Here is a 20,813-nt window from a genome sequence, read left to right on the forward strand (position 1 = left end):
AATCATAGCCAAATGCAACTTTTTTGGACCTCTCACTCGCAAACCATAGCACTTTTACGCCATAACGACCCTCCTCGATCGAAGCCTCAGTTTTCTGTGAACTGGGACGCACGCATAAGCTTCATTTGGTGGTTCGTCTTTGTCGATGATCACTTCGCGGCTTTTAAGCAGCGTGGAGACTTTTTGTCATTTCGTTGTAATACCTCATCGCTCTATTAGATCAGCGAGACCTACTTATGATCTGTAAAGCTACAAACGGATCCATGACACTTTCTCCGCCAACAACCTCATCTACCGTCGAAACATGCCAAGAAGCCTAACTCGAACGCATGACAACCACTTCGTCTTGGGCTGCTCTCGTAGAACCGTGACAACCTCCTTGTGGCCTTTTTCGTCGGCACTCTTGAGCGCAGTTAGGCCAGCTTTGTTTACCAGCTTCGTAGATGCTCCGCGTTCTATCAGCAATTTCACCACAGCTGTGTGGCCATTCTCAGCGGCACATTTCAGCGCGCTGTTGCCTTCGACATCAACCAAATTGATCAGCGCACCATGGTTAAGAAGAAGCCGAGCCACTTCGACCTTTCCATTCATGCATGCAACATGAAGAGCAGTCAGCCCGCGACCGATCTGCTTATTGACCGATGCACCATTGCTTAGAAGCACCGATACAACATCTGTGTGGCCGTATTCCGAAGCGCTCATTAGCGGAGTCCAATCATCGTTCTTGGTCAAGTCAACCGAAGCGCCTTGATCCAACAATAATTTAACCACAGCGATGTTCCCATTCCACGCAGCCGATCGAAGCGGCGTGTAGTTATCGTTGTCAAGGAAGTCAATGGACGCGCCATGCCTCAAAAGCAGTTTGATAACATCTAGGCGTCCATCGGCACATTCGATCCGAAGAGCAGTGGCTCCATCTTCGATGCGTTGTTTGTCAATAGATGCTCCACGTGCTAGTAAGACCTCCATCACGTCCGTGTAGCCGTTATCGGCTGCAATAATTAAGGGGGTCAAGCCATCTTCATCTGACAAATCAACTAAGGCCCCATTGTCGAGAAGTAGCATTACCACGTCAAGGTGCTGAAATTCACATGCCACCTGAAGAGCGGTCGTTCCGTCTTTTGACGCCGCATTGATGCTCGCTCCCTTCGACAATAGCAACGCTACCACATCGGTATGGCCGTACTCACAGGCGCTCATAAGCGAGGTCCATCCCTCATCGTCAGCCAGGTTGATATCGTTGTTGGGTTTATCGAGCATCCTCCCCACAACTCTGAGATCTCCGCGTTCGCACGCAATTCTTAGAGCGGTATCTCCATTGCGATGTTTTTGGTCAACACTAACGGCTTTATGGGGGGCCTGTGGAGTAGCCTCCTTGGCCTTGGCAGCAAAAACAAGTTCCACAAACGAAAAAGCCTTCTCGGCGGGGACTCGCTCAAAGATCAACTGCACCAATTCGCTGTAGCCGCTGAAGTATGCCACATTCAATGGGGGCCAGTTCTGGAAGTCCCCGCACAAATTGATGTCGGCGCCATTGTCCAGCAGAATTCGCACGACCTCCAGCCGTTTGTACCAAACAGCGGTAAGTAGAGCCGTACTTCCGCTTGGCAACTGCGCGTTCATGCTAGCGCCTCTATTCACCAGTAGCTGCACAATGCTGGAGTGGCCAAGCTGGGAGGCAGTAATAAGAGGCGTGTAGCCGTCCTCGTCAGCTAGTTCTAGACTAGCGCCATGGTTCACGAGCGTGACTACAACATCCAGGCGACCGTGTTCGCATGCGATGTTCAACGCAGTGGCTCCGTTTGATCGTTGCTTGTCAATTGCAGCACCGTCCTCCAGCAATATGGCCACCACGGCAGGATGGCCCCACTCTGCTGCTCGCATGAGTGGCGACCACAGTTTTTCGTTAGTCAAGTCAATGGACGCGTCGTGGCTTATCAGCACCTTCACGACTTCTGAATATCCGTACTGTGCTGCTAGAATAAGTGGAGTATCGCCGTCTTCGTCCGCCAAGTTAATCGACGCTCCATTATCGACCAGTAACTTCACCGCTTCAAGTTGTCCTTCGATACACGCGACGTGGAGCACGGTCCTCTCGTCCGGGTTCTTCTTGTCAATTACAGCCCCCTTACCCAAAAGTGCCGCCACCACGTTGGTGTGACCATCTTCGGCTGCCATTATCAGCGGCGTATCGCCTTCTTCGTCGGAGAGTTCAACGGAAGCTCCGAATTCCACCAGCACCGTCACAACATCCAGCAGTCCTTGTTCGCACGCAAAGTGAAGAGCAGTATACCCATCCGGAGTCTGTATGTCTACGGAAGCACCGTTCTCAACTAGGACCTTGACGGTCTCTACGTGACCGTTGTCAGCCGCCATCATCAGTGCCGTCCAACCATCGTCACTCACCAAGTCGATTGACGCTCCATTGTCCAGCAACAGCTTCACCACCTCGCCATATCCATTTTCAGCTGCACTGATCAAAGGTGTGATACCGTCTTCATCTGCCGAATCAACTGGCACCCCTTGTTTCAAAATCACTTGGACGATAGTCGCGTGACCGTTTTTGCAGGCAGATAGCAAGCTCAAACTGGTACCCGCGACTGGTCTATGAACCTTCATTTCATTGTTCTCCTTTACTGGTACACCTGTCTCCACTCGATCACTGGCCTGAACCACCATTTTCTTCAGATCCACCTCACAAAATCCCCCACCAGCTTCACTCCTCCGACGCAAATTGAAGAATGGCGGCCAGTGTTGGCGAGCGCTGCAATATGCGCACATCGCTAGCACCTTGTACCCACCAATCACAGCGGCAGAGGCAAGTAGGACGAACTAGTGGCCATACTCAAGCACATACCTAATGCACTAGCTCGATATGGGCTTCAAGTACACAACTTCGACAAGTACAAGTGTCTGTGCTTGCTCCACTCGCAACACAACATGAGGATGGAGTGAGGTCCATCAGCCAAAGCAGAGGTGGCGCCATTCGGTGCGGGTAACGGCGTAAATGCCTGGTAGCCGCATAGACACCCGAGATGTCACCATCAATGTACTTCAAAGTCGCCATGCCTCTGGTTCCCACTACGTGTCAATGAACAATCATGTATGGAGTCCAAAGCGTCAAAACCAGAGGTTTTAAAACTCACACTGGCTGCGTCGCAGAGGTAAAACCTGCCTCGAGTATTCGCCCTCAAAGGGCTGCAGCACCTTTCGAATTATGCATATCCATACTCGGTCCAGAAAAACCGCTGTAGTCATAATCTTGATATAAATCGCTAATGAGAGAATTACATGCCAATAATTTCAACTTGCGCATATCGCAGCAGGTGACTCGATACACGCTCAATATCCTAAAGAGAGTAGTGGATCTGGCACTCACGCGAAATATCATCAATACCATCGAAGAATCTCATAGAAACACCTTCACAATTTTGAAGTTTACCGTTCTCTTGGGCAATTCAAAGTGTAGATCCCATTTCAAACCTCGGTTTCGTGGCATATGTCGTCGGTCACTCCAATAAAAACTCTCCAGAAATTGGTCGTGCGCGTTTACTACACACCTCGTTCAATCCATATCCACAGCAGCGTCAATATGATAACAGTATAATCTCGTTCTGTAGCTCCATTAATTTCAGTAACAACCTTAGCGACGCTCGTTGAGTATGGCAACACTGATACCGTTCCCAAATGCGCTGATGAGATTCTTTCAGTCAACTCTTACGGCGGCGCATGACCATGACGATGGGGCCTGAAACAGGTCTACTCGCCCTTGGCCACATGCAGTTTGGCAAGTCGGAGCCGTGGTCTTCGGGCATTGATGCAGATGAGTACAGTTGTGGAGAGAGGTTCAATGGTGCGTAGCTCCGTCGACGGTCCTGGATCAGAGCTCCTGGTGCCAAAGGATGGCTACACCCTGCAGGTTAGGAAATGAGGCGATCGATCCTCTTGATGATAAGAAAGGCGTTAGCGCTTAAAATCCAAACTCAGGGCCAACCCACCCGAACCCAACGACCTGGACCTTCGTCCATCACCGTCTTGCTCTTTGCTTCTCGTAGCAGTTGGCAGGCTTAGCTAGCCCGGGTTCGAGTGTTGGTACCTCGCTACCGCCAGCAGAAACTATTCACCTTGCAGTCCGAACAGGTGTCCGAACTGACCATTTCGACTCTTCTGTTGTGGTAACCGCAGGCAGCATGAGAAAAAGTATACGCATGCATGGCTAAGAAGGTCGACAAATAACCGCCGAGCCGATACATCCGCATATTACATCCTTCACTGACAAGAAGAAGCTTCAACGCAGCAGACAGAGTGACCGACAAATTTCCACCGTCATTTCTGCGAACAGTCCGGGATGAATTGGATGTGAAGCATTGTTCTTCATCCTGGCGAAGGATCTCAATGGGTTAAGAAATGAGCCTGGCGTACGTGACCACAAGCCTCAGGCAATAGATCTCACAATCGCTTTTGCCACGATAAACCGAGGACCACCAACCGATTCAGAACCATGGCGACCAACGCCATGAGCAAGACGATGACGAGGTTTTGGATGGAGTCCAAAATCTCCGAGGACAGTCGGTGGCACTCCAAGCACAAGGGCGACTTCCGCACCGAGGACCAACTGGCCGACCACTTCGTGGGCAAGTTGCGAGACCAATGCCGGCACGAGAAGAGTGAGGTGGCCATTATGGTCCGCTTCACTCGCATGCTGAAGGAGCAGCTGGAGTCGTACGAGAGTCAAACCAATCTACTTCTCAAGTTGGCCGACACGGGCAGAGTGGCGGTGCTGCTGCACAAGCACATCGACATTGCCCTGGATACGCTGGACATTATGGAGCCTGCGAAGCGAGAGAAGTGGCACGATCAACTTCTACGAGAACGTCGAAAACGACTGAAAGTGTTTAAAAAGTTTGTGAAGGAAGACGAGAAGGTGAAAGCTGCGCTTGGTGACAATAACCAGCAGCTCGAGATCGTGACGCTACTTCGCTACTGCGTTGAGAAGTACGGATTAGTGAAGGCCGCTGATGAAAACGAGCAATATCGCGACAAGTTGATGGAAGCGGAGCTAGACACCATCGCAGCGGTGTACGAATTAGTTGTCCAGAAGGCTGGTATTGTGTCGAGCAAGCTGCCGGACTGGTTCGTCACGTCAGAGCACCAGTGGGCCTGGGTGAACAAGGCCAAGCTCGAAGACAGCAAGGAAACTTGGGACAGCAGGGCACGAGAGAAGTTTATCGATGAAAACCTGGGTGAAGAAGTTCATGGAGAAGTGTGTGAGGAAGTGTGTGTTCGGCTGGCGTCCATTTGGACAGAGCTTAATCACCCGCATCTACGCAAATTCTACGGTGCGTCCTACGTCGGCAAGCCGTTTGTTATCCACGAAAGCTGCTTTACGCCTACCTACGAAAAGGATTTGTGGCGCTATGTGTCGAATTGCGCTCTGGGACTTCAATATGTTCATGACCGTGGGCTAGTGTACTACGACCTATCGCCGTCGATAGTCCTCTCCAGTTATTCGGAACGACGAGGGGTTGTGGATGGGTTTGGGCTGGTCCAAAGACACAAAGCCAACCAATTGCACCCAAGTGATTCAGAGTCCCCCATGACTCAAGAAGTCCTCAGGTTCGGTATTTCAGTGTTTTTTCTGCTAGCTAGCGCTCGCAATTCGAACTTACCATCGGACGAACGCGACAAGACTTTTGATACATGGAAATACAAGTCTACAATGCAGCTTCCTGACGCTCGACCAAGGTTTATTAATGAGGAAGAATGGGAGATATTACAGGGTCTTTGCGCCTCGAATCCCACGGAGAGGCTTGGGCTGGTTAACGCCGAGTTTAAAATGAGGTCGCTGGCACCACAAGATACGAAATCGGCGGACACAAAAGTCGACCAATCTTGCGAGAAACGCATCGATCTGAGCGAGTACATGTATCCTTCATCTTGGAAGACCCTGGCTGAAATGCTAGATGAAAGCGAGCAGGCGTGCGGAAGAATTGACGACCCGCGTGAACGTTCGATGGACCAACGCGTACTCATTCGTTTTCAGGGAATGTACAAGCAGCTTCAAATGTCTTCGGAGCTGCTCATGGAGAAAGACTTGGAAGCCTTTTGTGCCTTGCTTTGGCGTTTTCAGAAGCACGTCGAGGCCGATGACTTGGATAGCAGCGCTGCACATCCCGTATCGCAAACGATGGCCAATATGAGATCCCGTTATCACCACCAGATTGATCAACTAATACGAAGTTCTCCGCTTCTTCAGCAGAGTCGAAATGACTCGTGTCATCAGTGGCACCCTACCTGGGAGCAAGACCAAGAAAACCAGTACGCCTTGTTTCGGTCGTGCTCGGACAACCCAACACGATTTCTCGAGGAAGTCAGTAAAGATCAGTGGCCAGATGCACTGGCATTTATGCGTTTTGAGGTGCACCACCGTGCTGGAGCGTACTCACCCGAAACTGTGAACAAAATGAATTTGGTTCTCCAGGAAGCTGCAAGTCGTGCGGAAGAAATACCAGAGCTACAACACGCTGATCTTGGCCAACCTTTCCCCAAATGGTTTGTGATGAACTATCAGATTGAGCTGGGAAAACACATCAGCACAGGAGGTTTCGGCTCTGTGTATCGCGGCAAATGGTTCGGAACCGACGTCGTGGTCAAGTTATTAAACGCAGAGAAAATCACCGATAAAATTCGCGAGGGTTTTCGTCGAGAAGCAGACTTGTGGTTCACTTTGAATCACTCCAACCTAATTAAGTTGTATGGTGCGTGCTACGAGGGAAAACAACCCTTCTTCGTTTGCGAACGCGCGACGGAGACGCTCGTTGAGTACTTAGCGCCAAGAAAAGGGAGGCGTCACGAAACCTGGTTTCGTTTGCTTCAAGCAGCTCTAGGAATTCAGCATCTTCACGATAACGGCATCGTCCACGGCGATCTGAAAGGAAACAATATCCTCGTTTGCGATGGAGGGGCCACAAAACTTGCTGATTTCGGGTTGAGTATTCTCGCCACTCCCTCAGCTAAGTCGGAAGAAATCATGACGACTGGTGCTGTGCGATGGAAAGCGCCCGAGTGCTTGAAGGACGAACGTCCTTCTTTTGCCTCGGATATCTACGCTTTTGGATTGTGCATCATCGAGGCTGTGACGGGTGAATATCCTTGGGTGGGGATAGTAGAGGAAGACTCAGTGGTAGAACAAAACGTGAAGGACGGTAAAATGCATCCCCGGCCACCTGGGTTCGAAGATAACGAATGGAAGTTGGTTGAGCAAATGTGCCGCTCGAGTCCACAGGAGCGCATAGGTATTGGTGCTGTCATCAAGATTCTGGAAGACATTGGCGTGATAAAGTTGATGACAACCGCGGGAATGATTGGCCCGACAACAGTCGATCGGAAAACGCTCACATAAGCGGCAGGCAATAGACATCGAGCAGCCAGATGCCGCCAATATGGACTGAATGTTGATGTCTAATACATGTACTAACTACATTTTCTGTAAAACACTTGAAAAAAACTGTTTTGCACGGTATTATATTGCAATACGACACCCTCCAATGATAAATAGCTCTTCGTTCGAGCACTTCAACTTGCACATCGGCTGCATTCGTCTACAGGTATGGTCTCCTTTCTAAAAGTCGAGCGGGATCATATCCTGACCGTCATCCGACCGAGTGAAAATGGATTCACGCCTGGAATCCGAGAACACAACAAAATTCGGAGCACCTTGGCCAGCTTGGGACAACGGGATCATATCGTTGCGGTCCGAGGGATCCGACGTCGCAATACCCTCGGGAACCGACGCTGGAAGGCGGTGCATCTGCTGCATCGGTCTCGAGACGGCCTCTCGGCGAGCTGTAGAAGTGATATAAATTTTGGTGCTTCCCAGACTTGATGAGGTCTGGTCTTGCTTGGCTGCTGCCGTCGATATGGTTGCTACATTCGTAGCCTGTTTCGCGCCATTGTCAGCTGCAGCCCCTGCAAGCACTGTCTTAGAAGAACGAATGCAGGAGCTGGAAAAGTTGTTAGGTTTTGCGATAGCCTCCTTTGATCCCGACAGTGGAGCGGTCGCAGCGGGGTTCCAGCCTAAAGCCGCCGTGGTTTGGCTGCGGTGGCGAAGAACATCGGCCGGCCGAAGCATGTCAGGCTGGGGCGGCATGAAACTATCGTCGCGTGTGCTGGTAGTGTTGCTGCGGTAGCGGCCATCAATGCTGCTGCTGCCTGGCCAGGGCGTGCTAATGGTCCTCCCATTGAACGAGTCCTCTTCCTCGTTGTTTGACAGCTTCTTCTGGGTTCTCAGTACAGCGTCCGCTCTCTTCTGAGGCTCATCCGGGACCTGGTTCGAGAAATGATCGTAGCTCTTGGCGGGCATTGGCGGTCGCTGCACTGGTGCAGGTTCATACAGGTCATCCGATGGTCTGGGCTTCATCGACAGACCTGCTAGGGCCAAGATGTCCGGGTCGCGAGAGAGATCACAAGCCGAGGATCCATCCGACATGGCCGAGAAATTGGTGCCGCGCGAATACTGCGACACATTGTCGTTGGTGTAGCGATCGTTCGATGATCGCGAGAACGAACTGCTCGCCGTGGACATCGAGACCATGCTGTGCTTGTCCTTGAGTCGCTGCGGCAGCTCGGGGTCCGAAACATTGCGCATGCGACGCAGCTGGTCCGGATCCGACACATTGCGGAACCGTGGCGGAGCAGGTTCGTCCACGGCCGGGAACTTGTCTTGCAGCTCTTCAGACGAAGCCGGGAACTCGTCCACCGGTTCATCCAGGCCCAAGCTACTGGCCGTGACCGTGTATGGTCCATTCTCCTCCACCAACCCTTCCGACGGAATATAAGTCGCGATAGAGCCCAGACGCCGCTCATAGATGACATCGTCGGCGCTGTCATACGAGATCGGTTCCTCATCGTCGTTGCTAGCGCTCAATCGAGTTGTAGTGGTAGGGATCACGGGGCTATCGACGCTGCAATTGCTGCGGTTATCGACGCTGTTGTTACTGGAATCCGACGTTCGTCTAGTCTTAACCACAGCAGAAGCCGTAAGACCGTGGTGCAAGTCCGCGATACAGGCATTGCATCCTCTCGCCTCTCGAAACCCTCGCGCGCCGCTGCTGTTGCGATTCGGACTCGTGCCTTCGCCCGAGGACATGTGCCAGATATCTCCAGTCTGGTTGAAATCCGCGTTCATCGGTTCGCCGCGCTGCGAAGACACTAGAGCGCCAGGTGCCAACGTACCTCCGCTGCCATCCATGACCTCGTATCCGCTCATGTTGACCATGTTGGAGCAGGCTCCACAAACCGCCTCGCCGCAGAATCGGCAGTGGTGGCACCGGCGGAACGTACGGAACATCTTGAGGCACATGAAGCAGTGGTCGCTCTGCTTCCACGTGAGCTTACTCAGGCAGTGCAGCGTGACTTCGGGCCTCAGAGCCTGCGCCAAATTGCCTACACAACTCGCTAACGCCTGCAACCAACGCTGATACTTCCTAGCATACTTCAACGTCGCCTTGGTCGGCAGCAGGGACAACAGCAGCGAGAGTCTCAGAACGTTAGGCTCTGAGGTCTCCTCGATAACGAACCCGGAGTTTCGGAAGTGCAGTCGGTCTGTGCACTGCGGGATCGGCAGCTCCGGGACGTCCTGGAAGTTGACGCTGCTGAGTACGTGGACGCCCACCAATTTGCTCTGCACCTGGAAGTTGGACGTGTTGGACCTCGCGCGCACTGTCCCCCGTCCAACCCGCTCCAAGACACCGGAATCGTGTCGTGAGAAGACGTCCTGGTACGAAACTAGCGTGAAATCTCGGTGGTTCTCTACACTTCCGAGCTTGGACTGCGCCTTGAGCGTGAGCCAGTTGACCGAGTACGCGTCGTCCTCTGAGTAGCTCCTCCGCGCACCTTCGGCACCGGCGTCCGGGTCCTCCGCGAAAGGTGGCGGGGTGGTACATGTCAACTTGTCAATCGTGACACCGTTCTGGAAATACTGGTTGAAAATCTGCCGCATCACGAGGCGGTACTCGTCCGTGGTGGACGAGTGCAGTAGGTCGAGCATTGCGGCCACACCCGTGTGCACTGTGGTGACTGCACGCACGAGGTAGTAGTCGGACGAGTGACCGGCCCCGCGGCCGAATTTCTTGGCGGTGGCGACGTTCTGCGGCAGGTTGCGCCCCGCCATCTCATAGAGCATAGCACCGTTGCGCTCGCTGGCGAACCGCCAGCCTTGCGTGGTGGTGGCCAGGATGGCCAAATCGGACGCCGCCTCACGCATGCGTTCCAGCATGAGCGTGGACGGCGCATGGCCCGTGGTCTTGGTGGCGGCCGTGCGGCTCATGTTGAGCGGGTTGCGGCTCGACTTTCGGAATGCGTTCGGGCGCGCGGGCGGGCGACTTGGTGCCGGCCTGGCGCTTAACATCGTTTGGACGGGCGGACGATCGATGGTCTCGTCACCTCTTTGCACGAGTCCCGCTCGCGGCGATGGAATGGCGCGACCGGCTCGGAACACAGTCGATCCGGTCTGCTTGTCGTCTACCGAATGGTAAACACTTAAGTACACCAAGTCGCGACTCGCTTCGACTCGCAAGTCTCCGGCCGTGACCCAATCGCGGAATGACTCGCAGGTGTCCGCATTACCTGGCACCTGCACTGCAGGACATCTGCGACCGGGGACCGAGCTGGAAGAGGAGCAATTTGCGGCTGGACGACGTGGTCTGTGGGCCACAGCGCGGCGCTGCATGGAAGATGGGGCGCGCGTACGTCAGCAGCTGGCCGTGATAGAGTGCATGCAGCAGGCGCGCGCCCCTGGTGCAGGTGTAAGGCAAATGAGCAGCATCACTTTGGGCTCATGACTGCCATCCTCAATGCGTACCGGAGACTTTGGTGTTGAGACGCAGGCGTCGAGCCCACGTCGGACCTGCGGGAATGGATGCGTACCGGTGCGAAAACTATTGTTTGCCCAGGGGCGGAGCAATTTCATTGAACGTCAACCGAACGACTCGCTTCAGACAACCGCGCGATGACTCGGCAGAACCGGGCCGCAGCGGCTTTTTCCGACGCGTGCGTGGCGCCGTAAGCTGCGGCAGTCAGGCGTTTGGCTGGGAGGCGCTGGAGCTCAACTTGCCCGTTTGCCCGCTCGCGGAGGCAGCGCAACCACCTGCTGCACTGTAAATCTCCTCTCGATGCGACGCAGCACTCGCATTGCTGGCAGCTCGAAACTGAGAATTGACTCACTCACCCACTCGCTCACTGTTATAGCAGAAAGGCTCGGGTGCGGGGCAGCTCAACTCGCCGGCGGTCTGGAGGCGAGGGCGGAAGATCACTACTCCCGTCGAAGGTTTGGGGCTTTCTTTCGAGCTTTGCCTGGTCCCCGACAAAAAGAGCAGAGACGGTCGGCGTCGCAGAGCTCCGGGATTTTGGTGGGGCGCTCGCCGTTCCAGTGGATGACTTGACTCTGGGCGACTGACTCGCTGCAGGACACCCAGAGTACTGCCGCGAATGAGAGCTTGAATTCGTCCGGGATTCGCTTCCCGTCGGATTCAGCTTTTGCTGGGCTCACTGGCTAGCGCGGCGACAAGAGGGGGATCGTGCTGAAAGGCGTTGATGCATTCCCCCCCTCGTCTCCTTTTCCTACCTCGCACGAGTGTGTCTTTGTCGCACCAGGCGAGTGTCGATGCCCTCAAAGCGGTGCACGCCAACGAGCTCTGATGGGTTTGAAGTGCAGCCACTCTCCTTCATTGAGCACGAGTGGCGATCGCAACTCCATACCAGCAAACGCTCGTGGTCAGCGATGAAGCCACCCAGGAGCGGCTTCAAGGAACTCCACACAAGCCACTACGGCAGTAGTGGCGCATGTCAACTTCACAACGACATTGTGGACAATGCGTGACTCTAGATTGTGGTCGAACATGCCAGTCTGTCTTCAGTTTCGCGCCGTCAACTAGCAATACATGTAGCGCACGTTCCGTCCTGTGTATACATACTGTATTTGCCATTTAAAACGTAGACTTTTCCCTGCTCCCCGTCGACCTCGCTTACGAGCCTTGTTGCCCCGGGGCTAATACACTCAAAAATACCGCTGCTGCAGCTAATAGTAATACTCGACGGGGCTGCCGTCGCTGGCCGAGAGGCTGATCTGCAGGAACAGGTCGCTCTTGGGCGCGCCCAGACCGCCCACCTCATCGGGCAGCACGAGCGGGTAGCTGTACATCTCGCAGTGGCGGCTGCCCGCGTAGAGCGCGAGCGGGATGATGGCCGAGCCGATGAGGTCGTCCTTGCTCAGGCGGTCGTAGTCGAAGACCTGCGCCACGAGGAACTCGTTCTCCCACTCGTCCACGCGGAACTCGAACTTCTCGGGTGGTGACCACTGCGGGTTCAGGTCGTTCATGATGCACGAGCTCTTGCGGGTCTCGCCGCCCAGCGAGAAGACCACGTACGGGTCGCTCTTGCCGCCCAGCACGTCCAGGTCGGCGGCCGCCAGGTCCTGACACTTGAACAGCACGACGCTCACCACGAACTTCTTCTTCTGCTGTTGTAGCAGCTTGCGGCCCATGCTGATACTGGGGTACGCCGGCATGGGGGGTATGATACAGTGCTTTGAGCTTCCAGCTCAGCTGAGCGAGTAAAGGAGAATGGAGCTGTCCTGCGGATGACGCAGACAGCTGTGCAGGCTGTAGAAGTCGGAATGGAGTTTTCGGTGGACTTGCTCGTGAGTAACTACACTGGTATTACACCGCTAAATAGGCGTGGGTGCCCTCCCGCACGGCTATAACAGCGCTCTATATTTCGCTTCGCAGACGAGGGCGAGCATGGTTACAGTTCATGTAACCCACAGGCAACTCGATGCATGAAACTTGTGGGGCGAGCTGGACCCAAGGGTGCGAGATCAATGGCGAAGGAGGAGGTTCCAGTACTGTGCACTAGGAGTTTTGGTCACGATACGTGCTGTTTGGGGCTTGAATAGACGAGATGCAGGGAGACGCTTCTTGTCGCAACAATGCATGGCCAGGTTGAAGTGGTGAAGCAGTCTATCGGTCGCGGTGCCGCGCTCGACTGCGTGGGCAGTGACGGGTCCACTGCGCTCATGAACGCATCGTATTTCGGCTATTTGGGTGTGGTGACAGCTCTGTCGGAAGGCGGGGCGGGCGTTGACGAAAGGGATTTCCGCGGATTAACGTCGCTAGCGGTTGCGAGTTACTGTGGACAAGTACAGGCCGTGCAGTTGCTGATCGAGCCCAGGGCGGGCGTTGACACGGCCAACGACAAGGGCTGGACGCCGCTTGTGTATGCTGCGCAAGTTGGTCTTGTAGATACGCTTGCTGCTCTTCTGGAGGGAGGGGCTAGCATCGGCAAGCAGTTTCGCAACGGGGGACATGAGTTTGAAAATGGCGTGCGGACATAATTGTCTACAGATCGTGCGGTTGCTGCTGGAGAAAGGTGCTAGCATCGATGTAGCTAAAAACGATGGTCTGGACGGCTCTAATGATTGCAGCGCAAGAAGGATACTTAAGTATTGCGTGCGAGGCTCGCACTTTGAGCACGGTGTGCTGGACATGCATGTATGCAGACCAACGTGATTGGGGTTATCGATCGATTTACAAATCGGTCGAGCCAAATCGGGGTAGAAGCGAACGAAGCGGTTTTCACAATAAGGTGCACGACATGATAAACCCAACCTTTGTTAGTAAAAACCATCCAAACCCGCCCTATAATATTATTATAGGCGGGTACTAAACTATAATATTATTATATTATAGTTTTTCTTTTACCGGATTTTACTATAGCACCTCAGTGGTTCCTAAACTGACAGACAACCACGCTGAAGGCTTCGGACGAAGGTCATGTGGGTGTGGTGGCGCTGCTCCTGAAGAAGAGGCGGGCGTCAACTGGAGCTCGCTGCTGAAAATGGCTACGTCAATGCAGTGAAGCCACTGCTCGGCAGCGAAGCATGCATTGATTTGGTAGACGAAGATGGAGAAAGTGCCTTGACAGTTACCGCTGAGAACCGACGCAGCAATACTGTGAGATTTTTGCTAGGCATTCGCTAACTTGGCTATTAATGACGAATCGACTGCGCTCATGAAAGCATGCCATAAAGTTGGTGGTGGTGAGAGGTGTACGAGGTCCGAACGGTGCCACGGAGTTTGGGTACTCCGACAGCGCATTCCTCTTATTGATCGAAGTGGTCGATAAAAGATGGCGACAACCCGCTATTGATGACAGCCCTACGTGAGCTTGCCGATGTAGTCCGCTTAATGGTTGGAATGGGTGAGCTGGTTGATACTCTGAATAACGCTGGCGAGAATGTGGTCATGAAAGCCTCGAATAGGGGCCATGGAGATGGTGTTTTGGTCCTTCTACTGTAGAGAATGGTGCTAACATCGAACTACGACGATCGAATGGTGCAACTGCTCTCAGGATCCCTGTCCTGCAGGACGGACGGATATAGACGGTTAGGCTGGAGAATATTCTCCAAAACCTATCTTAGCAATGACAGAGATATTTAAAACCCACCACGAAAGCAAAGCCTCGCATTTTGTTCGCAACGCCTTGCTGCACACACCTCAGTTGTGACTCTCATTGCCGCTGTTCTATGGAGGTGCCAGGTGAAGATGATGGCAATCCACTTATTCGTGCTGCCAGTATCGGGAACGTTGCTGCCGTCAAACTTCCGGTGAAAACCAAGGCGCTCATTAACTTGACCAACGGTGTAGGCTGGACTGCGCTCATGTTTGCTTCGCAAAATGGTCACAAGGACGTCGTAGAAATACTTGTGAAGAAGGGGGCGAATGTCAACAAACTGGGACCAAGCGGGGCCTCCGCTCTCCGCGCTGCGTGTGAATTCGGACACGCCAGTATTGTTCAACTGCTCCTTGATAAGGGTGCATTCATTGACTTAACTAACCACGCGGGATGGACGCCACTCATGACCGCTGCTCATGCGGGCCACACAGAGGTGGTAGCTGCTCTTCTGCAAAGTAATGCCAACACTTATAAACGGCTTCTTGATGGTTCCAGTGCTTTTGAACTCGCATGCCGTGGTGGACAGATCAATGTTGTCAGACTATTTGTCGAAAGCGGTGGATCCGTGGAGGACTTGTTCTATAGCGCATGCTATAATGGACTTACTGCCAACGTGAAAGTTTTGTTGGAGAATGGTGTCCCCGTGGATTTACGGGATTATTGTCGCTATACTCCGCTAATTGGTGCCTCTTCAAGTGGCCACAAGGATGTTGTGGAAGCCCTACTAGAGAATGGTGCTAGCGTTGATAGCAGCGACATGTGCGGACAAACTGCACTTTGTACTGCTTGTAAAAATGGTCATATTGACGTCGTTCGGCTATTAGTCAGTCATGGCGCATCTTGCGACAAAATTGACGAGTGGTTGGTCGACACATGTAGGGACGGACGCACAGATATGATGAAGTTACTGGTCGAATTGGGCGCTTCTGTTGACTATGAAGACAGTGAAGGCCGAACCCCTTTGATGTGGGCTTCAGCTAAGGGTTATGAAGATGCCGTATCATTTCTTCTAGGAAGAGGTGCCGATTTCGACATCGAGAGTAATGACGGATCCACGGCCATCATGTTAGCGTGTCGCCATGCACATGTCAACATATTAAGATTCTTCTCGATCATAGGACGATTACAAGCTGCAATGACGGGATTTTTAACGAGTTGATTATCATCGCAACCAAAGAGGGTGCAAATGAAATAGTTACTTTAGCTCTTGAAATGGGTGCGTCGATCAATTGCGAAGATGAGCTAGGATGGACTCCTCTAATGTGGGCCTCATCCAAGAATCATGGAGACGTTTTGTCTATTATGCTGGGAAATGGTGCCAGTGTTGATAAGCAGTGTCAAGAAGGGAATAGCGCTCTTCATATTGCTTGTCAGAAAGGGCTCTCATACATCATGAGAGTACTGGTTAACCATGGTGCCTCCATTGACCTTGTAAACAATGAGGGTGAGACCCCGTTGATACATGCAGCAGCAAATGGTCACACTGCTGAGGTCATGCTGCTTTTGGAACGAGGAGCGGTAATCGATTTTCCCGATAAACGTGGCAGGACTCCGCTATGGCGTGCATCAGGCACAGGTCAGATCGATGTGGCAAGAGTACTTCTTGAAAATGGTGCTAGCGTCGATAAAAAAGACGACGACGGACAGACAGCGCTTCATATCAGTGCTTACATTAAAATTACGAGACTGCTCATATCGAAAGGCGCATCTATTGACATGGCGGATAACGAAGGAAACACGCCACTGATCTTAACATGTGACGTTGAGATAGCGGCACTCCTACTGAAATCGGGTGCTGCGATTGACCTAGCTAACCATGCTGGGTTCACTGCACTTCATTATCATTGCTTCGATGAGATGCAACAAGATGTAATGAAGGTTCTCATCAATCATGGAGCTTGCCTAGATGCGCAGACTAAGGAGGGAAGGACAGCTCTTCATATTTGCTTCTTCTTACACTCACTCGCTAAATTTCTAATCGACAACGGCGGGTGCACAAATCTCACAGACAACAATGGTGAAACTGTGTTGAATCTTGCATCAAAACGAGGGCACGTTGGTATCGTGAGTGAACTGCTGGAAAAGGGGGCATCTTGCGAATTGGCCAATAGTCGCGGAAGAACCCCGTTGATCAGCGCAATCAAGGCAAAAAACTTTGATGTTGCGTCCATACTGATAGGACGAAGAGCCTCGGTACATGCTATCGATAATAGTGGATGGAGTCCGCTTATGTATGCAGCGAAGGCCGGATCTATTGAAATAATCGCCCTACTCCTGGAACAGGGCGCCATTATCGACCAACTGCTTTCGGGTGGAATAACACCTCTTGTCATTGCATGCCGACACCGCCACTCCAATGCAATTAAACTTCTCATAGATAATGGAGCGTCTATGGACTCGCCTGACAGCGAAGGATGGTCTCAGGTAATGTCTGCTTTACGCGACGGTCACAATGATGTCGTGGCGACACTTCTGGAAAATGGAGCCAACGTCAACCACCAACACTCCGACGGAACCGCAGCACATCATATTGCTTGTCAAATGGACCAAGCTGACATTGTACGACAACTTGTAAACCGTGGTGCAATCATTGATCTAGTTAACGACCAAAACCAAAGTCCGTTGATTTGCTCAGCTATAGACGGGAAAACAGCGATGATAAAAGTTTTGCTGGAACTAGGTGCGTCTGCGGACCTGGGAGACAACGAAGGGATGACGTCGCTGATGCATGCATCGCTCATAGGCTCTAAGAATGCGGTTGAAGTCCTACTGGAAAGTGGAGCGAGCATTCACAAGCAAAGTCGTAGCGGTGCGACTGCTCTACCCTTTGCTTGTGAACACGGACGTCTTGATGTGGCTAAGGTTCTTGTAGACAACGAAGCATCTATTGAATTTCCAGACGGAAACGGTGGTACAGCGCTGTTCAGTGCAGCCGCTAATGGCAAAATAGCAGTGGTGCAGTTGCTAATGAATCAAGGGGCCACAGTTGAGTTGGTCAACGCTTTGGGTTGGACTCCACTTATGATAGCATCGCAGAACGGCCATGCTCAGGTTGTAGCAGTTTTATTGAAGGCAGGAGCAAATGTGGACAGACAAGGGTCCACTGGGGATACTGCTCTGAATATTGCGAGCAAGCATGGTCATATTGATGTCGTGCGGCTGCTGATCCAGGGTAGGGCATCCATCGACCTTGCTAACGTTGGCGGCGATAACCCGCTTATCACTGCAGCTGAGAAAGGCCATGTTGCTGTGGTAAAGTTGCTAATTGAGCATGGTGCATTAATTGACGTGGCGAATTGTGGACGATGGACTCCACTTACTATCGCTTCGCGAAGAGGTCATGCAGGTGTAGTTGGACAGCTCTTAAAGCATGGAGCTGGTGTGGATAGACCAGGGCCAAACGGGGCCAGCGCTCTTCAAATCGCCAGTAACAATGGATACGTTGACGTTGCAAGACTGCTTCTTGCAAGTGGTGCATCCATCGACTTAGCCGACGAGGATGGTGTCAGTCCAATTAAATGCGCAGCTGATAACGGCCACGCCGATGTGGTGAAGTTACTTGCTGAGAATGGTGCAGCAGTTGCCGATCTGACGCCTACCGGGATTACTCCGGAGTCGTGAAAATAATATAGCATTTTTTATTTGACATAATCGACCCAGTCGTATTAGCTAGCGACATCAACGCAAGCGTCCAATAATATTTACTAGCAAACCTTGAACGTAATGTATGGATACAATTTTTTAAATATATATCCTACGGTACGTTGAAGTTGTGCACCATTCTTGCATTTTTGTACAAAATGGATTATAATGATTCACCTTGCAAGAATGGATCCAGGCTACACAGCGTCGTAAGCCGAAGTATCATGAATGAAAATAACGAGGGTGACCAAGAGCACATTGCTATCCAACGAGTGGGGCATTTCTAGTTCTACGGTGGCAGTTTAATCCGTGAGCGGCAGGATATAATTCAGTCTGCAGAAAAAAACTATCCCCTGCACTTCACTTAAAGAGTAGCATCGTAGAAAACTAAAACTATACAAGATAAACTTCATGCTGTAGATAAGCTCCCCAAGCATTCATTCATTCATTCACCCACTCACTCTCCATTTATCATCATATCCACTTTACCAATACAGTTCCTCCACGGGACTTCCATCCGCGTCCAACAGGCTAATCTTCAGAAACATGTCGCTCTTGGGCGACCCCAAACCGCCCACTTCGTCGGGCAGCACCAGCGGGTAGCTGCACATCTCGCAATTGCGGTTCCCTGCGTAGAGCGTCAAGGGGATGACGGCCGATCCGATGAGATCGTCCTGGCCGTGCGGGTTGTAGTCGAAGACCTGCGCGATCAGGAACTCGTTCTCCCACTCGTCCACCTGGAACTCGAACTTCTCGGCCGGAGACCAGTGCGGGTCCAGGCTGCTCTTGATGCAGGAGCTCTTCTTGATGGCGCCGTCCAGCGTGAAGACCACGTAGGCGCTGCTCTTGCCGCCCACCTCGTTCGTCGCCGCCACCAGATCCTGGCACTTGAGGAGCACCACATTCACGGAGAACTTGTTGTTCCCCATCGTCGCTACGCCGCCGCGGGTCGATCAATGCTCAGTCGATCGAGTAACTACCGGAGTGGCGACTTGCGTCCGTCCAGCAGTGTAGCATCGTCGACAGTGTCGACCACCGAGACGGCGACGTAACGGCTACTTTCGGTGGCAGCAAACGTACAACCGTCACATTGACGGTGGTGGTAGCCTGCTTTTGGACGAACACTTGTGCGATCACAAAAGTCAGCACCCGTATCACCCACCAGCTGAGTCGATAGATATCGTCAGTCGACGTACGTCTCCCTCCCCCTCTGCGATCCTCGATCGACTCGTTCTCCTTCTCGATTGCAATCATCTAGCTGCCATTTGGCCATGTCGAGCTCAGTCAATGCCAAACTCCCTCTCCACATTGGCGTCATCGTCTTCGACGGAGTCGTGCAGCAGGATTTCGTGGGGGTCACGTCATACCTGGAGCAGCTCCCGAGTGTGTGCGACCAGCCGGTCAAGTTCTCGACCATCTCGCTGACGTCGGGGCCTCTGCGCAGCCGCAACTCACTGGGATTCGGTATGCCGCTGTATGCCACGCACGGGTTCGAGGACGTGACGGAGCACATTGACATTCTCGTCATCCCCGGTGGATCCCCCGGCCGGTTGGCGATGCAGCAGCACGAAGCGTTCATGAAGTTCCTTAAAAGAGTCGCCGGTGACGCGACGTACGTGCTGACGGTGTGCACCGGTTCCGCCATTTTGGCGACGACGGGGCTGCTTGACGGCAAGTGCGCGACCACCAACAAGATGGCCTACCACGGCGTCGTGGAGGCGCACCCGACCGTGAACTGGGTGCACAAGGCACGCTGGGTGCGGGACGGCTACATCTGGACGAGCTCGGGGGTGACAGCTGGAATGGATATGGCCCACGCGTTCATGACGGCGGTGTATGGGGAGGGCGTGGCTGTTACCATGGCCCGCTACATGGAGAACGTGCCAAACACTGACGCCAACGACGACCCTTTCGCTACGGTGGGCTAGTGATGGATGAGATCGGGAGGAGGAAGGGCTAACAACCATTTTCGGAAGCTGGAGCTGTGCAAAACTCAGGTGTGCGAGTTGGACTTTGGAAGCCCTGTCTTTTCGCAATCGGTGCTACCGCTTCGTTTGGGATGTTTTGGTTGGAAAAGTTTTAACTGCACTAGTACAAGATTACAAGCATCTGTTCTAGCAAGTTTATTCCACCATGTTTTACGTTAAAGCGGTTGAAAACTCCACTGAAGTGCGTGTCTGAAACTTGCGCTCCTATTTAACCACTTCCGCCGCGGAAGTTCCGCGTGATGATGGCGGCATCATTTTTTCCATTTCCACCGGCTCGATGCAACAAACGCTAACACAGGCTATCTGTCGGGGAACTGTTTAGGTTACCAGAGTGGAGAGCAGCTTCGATGTACTTAATACCAAACACTACCGAGATCACTTCAACTGCTGATAGAATTACATATGCGTCGTACATGTATAATATGTATGAGCACAAGATGGTCGAGTCCAAGCTGCTATACATTAATCCAAAGCGGCGAGAAAAAATTCCGACGTTATTTCTCATCCGAATCAAGTCCTTCTACCTCATTGAGAAGATATCGAGGTGGTGAATTAAACAGGGTAAAAACTCATAAGAGTCAAGGCGAGTGAGAGAAACCCCAAGGCCATTAAGGGCAATTTAATCCTGCAAAAGAAGCTACAATGATATTGCATTATACATGTACTACATGT

At 52.5% G+C, this 20,813-nt stretch overlaps 7 protein-coding genes across 7 annotated transcripts; 3 read left to right on the forward strand and 4 right to left on the reverse strand.

The window, feature by feature from the left end:
- Positions 1-291: 291 nt before the first annotated feature.
- On the reverse strand, positions 292-2,679 carry IUM83_02220 (uncharacterized protein; the record flags this gene model as incomplete). The annotated part of the gene is made up of 1 exon (XM_067926121.1): positions 292-2,679. One exon carries the CDS (start codon positions 2,677-2,679, stop codon positions 292-294), a length of 2,388 nt encoding a protein of 795 aa, XP_067800903.1.
- A 1,822-nt stretch (positions 2,680-4,501) lies between these two features.
- On the forward strand, positions 4,502-7,402 carry IUM83_02221 (TKL protein kinase; the record flags this gene model as incomplete). The annotated part of the gene is made up of 2 exons (XM_067926122.1): positions 4,502-5,339; positions 7,014-7,402. The coding sequence occupies 2 exons, from the start codon at positions 4,502-4,504 to the stop codon at positions 7,400-7,402; spliced, it is 1,227 nt and encodes a 408-aa protein (XP_067800904.1).
- A 219-nt stretch (positions 7,403-7,621) lies between these two features.
- On the reverse strand, positions 7,622-10,327 carry IUM83_02222 (Phosphatidylinositol-4-phosphate 5-kinase; the record flags this gene model as incomplete). Its single annotated transcript, XM_067926123.1, has 1 exon — positions 7,622-10,327. The coding sequence occupies one exon, from the start codon at positions 10,325-10,327 to the stop codon at positions 7,622-7,624; it is 2,706 nt and encodes a 901-aa protein (XP_067800905.1).
- A 1,749-nt stretch (positions 10,328-12,076) lies between these two features.
- Positions 12,077-12,541, reverse strand: IUM83_02223 (Extended synaptotagmin-3; the record flags this gene model as incomplete). Its single annotated transcript, XM_067926124.1, has 1 exon — positions 12,077-12,541. The coding sequence occupies one exon, from the start codon at positions 12,539-12,541 to the stop codon at positions 12,077-12,079; it is 465 nt and encodes a 154-aa protein (XP_067800943.1).
- A 444-nt stretch (positions 12,542-12,985) lies between these two features.
- Positions 12,986-13,390, forward strand: IUM83_02224 (ankyrin repeat-containing protein; the record flags this gene model as incomplete). Its single annotated transcript, XM_067926125.1, has 1 exon — positions 12,986-13,390. One exon carries the CDS (start codon positions 12,986-12,988, stop codon positions 13,388-13,390), a length of 405 nt encoding a protein of 134 aa, XP_067800906.1.
- Positions 13,391-18,638: 5,248 nt separating this feature from the next.
- Positions 18,639-19,082, reverse strand: IUM83_02225 (Extended synaptotagmin-3; the record flags this gene model as incomplete). The annotated part of the gene is made up of 1 exon (XM_067926126.1): positions 18,639-19,082. One exon carries the CDS (start codon positions 19,080-19,082, stop codon positions 18,639-18,641), a length of 444 nt encoding a protein of 147 aa, XP_067800849.1.
- A 342-nt stretch (positions 19,083-19,424) lies between these two features.
- Positions 19,425-20,081, forward strand: IUM83_02226 (ThiJ/PfpI family protein; the record flags this gene model as incomplete). The annotated part of the gene is made up of 2 exons (XM_067926127.1): positions 19,425-19,778; positions 19,872-20,081. 2 exons carry the CDS (start codon positions 19,425-19,427, stop codon positions 20,079-20,081), a joined length of 564 nt encoding a protein of 187 aa, XP_067800819.1.
- Between the last annotated feature and the right edge of the window lie 732 nt (positions 20,082-20,813).

The sequence above is a fragment of the Phytophthora cinnamomi genome (genome assembly GCF_018691715.1).
Source record: "Phytophthora cinnamomi strain GKB4 chromosome Unknown Contig0, whole genome shotgun sequence".
In the NCBI taxonomy this organism is placed as follows: Eukaryota; Oomycota; class Peronosporomycetes; order Peronosporales; family Peronosporaceae; genus Phytophthora; species Phytophthora cinnamomi.